Source organism: Dermacentor andersoni, chromosome 7 (assembly GCF_023375885.2).
Source record: "Dermacentor andersoni chromosome 7, qqDerAnde1_hic_scaffold, whole genome shotgun sequence".
Lineage (NCBI taxonomy): Eukaryota > Metazoa > Arthropoda > Arachnida > Ixodida > Ixodidae > Dermacentor > Dermacentor andersoni.
In genome coordinates this window covers 137380394-137385348 of record NC_092820.1, presented here as the reverse complement: position 1 = coordinate 137385348, position 4955 = coordinate 137380394, and the positions used below count along the sequence as shown (strand labels likewise).

General features: G+C 47.0%; 1 protein-coding gene across 2 annotated transcripts in view; it reads left to right on the top strand.

The window, feature by feature from the left end:
* The first annotated feature begins 3197 nt into the window (after positions 1–3197).
* Positions 3198–4955, top strand: part of LOC126534561 (medium-chain acyl-CoA ligase ACSF2, mitochondrial-like) — a 39768-nt gene continuing 38010 nt past the window's right edge. Inside the window, exon 1 of one of the 2 annotated variants that reach the window (XM_050181822.3) lies at positions 3198–3944. In XM_050181822.3, coding sequence (XP_050037779.1) covers positions 3862–3944 — 83 coding nt within the window. In that variant the 5' untranslated portion in view covers positions 3198–3861. Of the gene's footprint in view, positions 3945–4674; positions 4728–4955 lie in introns of those variants that run through there. The other variant, XM_055072332.1, reaches the window with a different exon arrangement.

The window sequence follows — 4955 nt, the reverse complement described above, 5'->3', positions numbered from 1 at the left end:
CCTCTGGTTGGTGAAAAAATGTTGCATTTTTGCAAAACCAGTAGTATTCGTGTTCGAACAAAATTGTTTGATTTGCACTTTGTCTTCATTGTTTGAATTTGCTTTGTAACGAAGTTTGATACTATTTGCACACCCCTAGTTAAAAGCTGTCTTCTGGATTGGAAGCCACACCAAACTGGTGGACTGTTATTGCCATGTTAGCCAACGTAGGCAGTCTACCTTGCTTGATTGATGCTATACTTGCAGTAATGATTTCTGTGAATGAAAACTCTTAATAGAAGTTGCGCTAGTTCAACCCACTTACAAGAAAATGCTACTGCCAAGGATAATATCTGCATTGTGATAAGTGAGCTATAGGGGAAAAGGCAAAATAAAAAATTTAAATATTTCATTGAAATAAGTTTTCCCAGTTTTATTGGTTTTAATCACACAAAAGCATTCGTAATGCGAAAGCATATGCCCCATTATGCAGAATCGAAGGGTGGTACCAAAAATGCTCTGTTCGACGTCAAATTTTTCTGGGAAGTTCCTGTAAACAAAGTAAATTAATTTCTTTCAGAAGAACATTTGTCACATTTCGGTCTAGGAGGAAATGGAACCCGAACCTCTGAGTTGCGCGATAAACACGCTTTACCGACGCCACTGCAGCTCCATGGTTCCGGCCGACTAAAGGTGTGCCTAGTGCGTGCGTCATTGCACAGTCTCATTGCAGCCATCTGGCTGGCTAAGGGCATGTGACAGCGCAGCTAGTGGGGAGGAGGTGGTGCTACATCACAAGTGTATAAAATGAACGTGTTCATGACAATGCTTTCTCATTCCTGCACGTAAGCAGACCTAAATGTCTCTTCCAGAATTTTTTTTAAGGGTGTGCCACGCTCTATTTTAGTTTTGGAGCGCAGCTCCTTGGTGCCCGTTTCCGCATTTCGCGTAATCTAATTTCGCGTAAGCAATCTAGGGTATAATCTGTCGTACAGATTAGGCGGAAATGTTGTTGAGCAACGACTAACGGGTTTAATGTATGCGGATGATATTGTACTGTTATCAGATAGCCATGAAGATTTGCAAACTCTGGTTAATTACTGTGGAGACGAAGGAGACAGTGTAGGTTTCAGTTTTAGTGCAGCTAAGTCCGGTGGGATGTTTTTCAAGGATACAACTGATCAGGCGCTTATAATACAAGGCCATGAAATGCCCCGAGTGGCCGAATACACATATTTTGGGGTATGGATAAACAAAGGGCAGATGTACACGGAAGAGCACGAACAGTCTCTCATAGCAAAAGGGCAAAGAGATGCCGGGCTAATGAAACATAGGGCATTGTGGGGGTACAACAGGTATGAGGTACTGAAAGGTATTTGGAAGGGAGTAATGGTGCCGGGGCCTACTTTTGGGAATGCAGTCCTGTGTTTAAGGGCAGAGGTTCAGCCGAGACTAGAAGTAAATCGGAGAGCTGTTGGAAGATTAGCACTAGGTGCCCGCAGGAGAACCACAAACGAAGCAGTACAGGGGGATATGGGCTGGGCATCGTTCGAAGCATGGGAAGCTCAGAGTAAAATCCTATACGAAAAACCCCTGAGGAAATTGGACGACAACAGGTGGGCAGCTAAGGCATTTAAATACCTATACAGAAAGAGCGTTGACTCACAATGGCGGAAAAGAACTATGAAGCTAATCAGTAAGTATGCCAGACACAAGGATGAAGAAAGACGGAGCATTAAACGATCGGTTAAAAACGCGGAAGTAAAAAATTGGATAAATTCAATGGAAAAGAAGCATAGTGTGGAATTATATAGATACTGGAAACAGCAGATCAGAAAGGAAGCGTTTTATAACTCAAGAGGCAGTGCCCTACTCTTTGAAGCTAGGTCAGGATGTCTTAAAACGCAGAGTTATAAAAAGAAATTTAACGAAGAAGAAGACACATGTACTGTGTGTAGTAAATATGTAGAAACATTAGAACAACTCGTACTAAAATGTGATGGTATCCATCCCAATGTTGATGTGGGCACAGTCGTGCTTCCTGAGGCCCTAGAGTTAGAGATAACAATAGTCATGTAAATAAGTATGCGGTGGAAATTAGCAAAAGGCGATTGGAGGATTGGGGGATCAAAAGCAGAGAGGTGACATAAGGTTAAAAAGGTAGACATATTTAAAGAAAATGGCAAATTTTAATAACAACCTGTGTTATTAACACAGGTGGTGTGTTATGTTATAAAAAGCTGAGCATGGTGGCAACTGCTATCACCCCATTTCAAAGGGACGCTCCTACCTTCATCCATCGCGTCGGCCTCGCCGTTGTGCCTCGCCGTAGTGCCTCGCCGTAACCAGCTCCATGGCCGGGTCCAGCGCGCTGCTCTAGCTGCGCGCGCGCCTGGCACCATCTCGCGCACGGCGCGAGCCTTACTTTCCCCTTGTCCTCCAAAACCGGATCACGTGTTCTCGCCTATCCTCTCGCCCCCTTCCTCCGTGCAGCGGCGTTGCGGTGACTCTCGCCGCTACCATTCACTCCGCTCTCGCCGTCCCTTCTCACGCTGTCGCGGCACTGCCGCGGTGCCAGCGCCGGGCGCTCCTTGCCGCCTCGCGCGTGATCCACGGCTCTCCGTCTCCGAATGGCTGTATGGCTCTCAGCCGTGTCTCGCTTCCCCGTTTGCGGGGCGCGTTCCTCAGTCGCATTTGTCGCCTCTCTCATTGCTTGCACCTGGCTGTCCTCCCGCCTCCACTCTTGTCTTATACCTCCCCTTGCGCAGTGCAGTTGCGGCGACTCTAAAGACAGTTATAGCGTTTCGTCCCCTTTTCCCACGTACCCCAACCTTGTGCGGCCACATTGAGGCCTGTCTGTCAGTGAATGAGTGTGTGACCCCTACTGAAAACACCTGTTCTCCACCCGTTTCCTCTCCTCATTCCACCTTAGAAGAAACATTAAATAATAATTGCTTATCCCCCCCTCTCCCACTCTCTCCGCGGCGCTGACCCACTATAGATAAGATGGCGCATCGCAGGAGCGCCGCTCGATAGCAGCGGATCGCGCTGTGTGCTGTCCAATCCGAAACGCAGAACCGCCTCCGTTCGGCACTGCGTGTGTATGCGATTGCCTGTTGATGAAATAAGGCAGCAGCTGCGCTCAAAGATTTCATTACCAAGAAGCTTTCTTTTTCATTAAAGTGACATATCTCTCTGTGATTTTAGTTTTTTTTTTAAGTCTTTTCCTTCTGTCCTCGGCCACTGGCGCTAAAATGTTTTTTAACCTAGGCGGGGCCCCTCCCCACCAACTCGCAGGACACGCAATAAAGTTAGGCATGGTTATTTCCTCCTCCTCTTCCTCCAAAGTGATGCTTTCAGGTTTTGTGGCTCATGAATATGCTTTAACGCCGATTGGCAGGAAAATTATAAATGTACGAGGGCGACGGAAGTGTTCAGAGCCCTAGGAGGAAGTTCAGTGCTTCCAGAGTCTTGAAGGACTCTGGTGCTACTTTAGCATATTGCACAAACGGGAGCAACGCTGAAACATAACATACTTCTAGCTTCACTGCAAGGCACATCTACAGCAAACGTACCTATGTAAACCTCGGCTGAAATGTGAACCAGACAGCATCTTGACGTTACAAGTGGTTACTGTAAACTATCTTTTTTTTTTTTTTTAACAGATGTGCGCCAACATTCCACGCGTGGGGCGCCACCGCGCGCGCGTGTCTCCACACGCGGACAGCAGCTGACGGTGACTAACAAGTGGCGCGTGCAGCAGTGTCCGCAAGGTGTCCGTCTGACCACACTGACCGTCGTGAATAGAATAAACCTCCTGGGAGGGGGTGCGCGGCAGCTGATCCTCGAGATTCAGTCGCGGAGAGCGAGTGCGTAGCGGCGATGCCTATCTCACTTTTGACAGCTCGCCGCCTTGCCGTGCGTGCCGGGGTTGTTGCAGGACGCTGTCGCCGACCGCTTTGCAGGTAGGCTCAACGCAGCGGTTCACTATGTGTCGACCGTCGGTCGAAGTTAATTGAAATGGCCAAGCCGGCGCATATATCGTCATATATGGAACCTCGGTTCGTTTTTCAACTTTTCTCCGAAGCGGTGACCGCCCACTTGTGAAGGGCTGTATTGCAATGCTGCATGCAGAAACGGTTAACCTCGTTGATATATATATATATATATATATATATGAAAGGTAAATAAACAAGCACTCACATGTATATATATGTAGGTATATACCATAGCACCTTCGACTGCCTCTCCCGAGTATACTTGTTTGTTGTGTTTTCAGCATTCTCTGCCTCTTTATAAGCAAGGGAAAAGACGGGGAATGCGCGAGATGGAAATTCAACACGATGAGCAAAACGTGAACAAGGTGAATGCAGGAGCTAACATTTCGACAAGTGGACTTGTCTTCTTACGCTTTCCTCGCCACAGTATATATAGGTGGGGTTCTTCTAAAGGGGAGAGGGTGTGAGGCGGGAGGGTGCGGAAACGAGGGAAGGTGTGTTAGCGTGTCGAATTGAGACCCCCCGCCCCGGTCTTTTAGCCCACGCGTGTTAGCCGGCGTGTCAAGGGCCTATGACAGGCTGGCTGGGAAAAAAAATTATAAAAATAAAGGGGGGGGGGGGGGGGTAGGCCAAGAAATTCAACTAAGTGTTGTTGCCTATAGCTTGAAGTTTAGCAGAGTGAATAGATTCTAAAGTTCCCTTTGAAACGTTTATGCCTATTGGTTGCAATGTCTTGAACGTATGGATAAGGTATGATTCTCTGTATTTTCTTTCTCGTTCAGAACGGAAATTTGACTGTAAGATGTAGAGTTTAAGTTCATCAAAGTTATGACCTGGTTGGTTGAAATGCTCGGCGATGGCTTTGGGAAGCTTTTTAGCTGTGTCCGCGCGGTGTCCGTTTAATCTGACGTTAATTGATTGTCCTGTTTCACTGATATATTGTTTCTTACAGAAGGAACATTCAAGCATATAAATCAC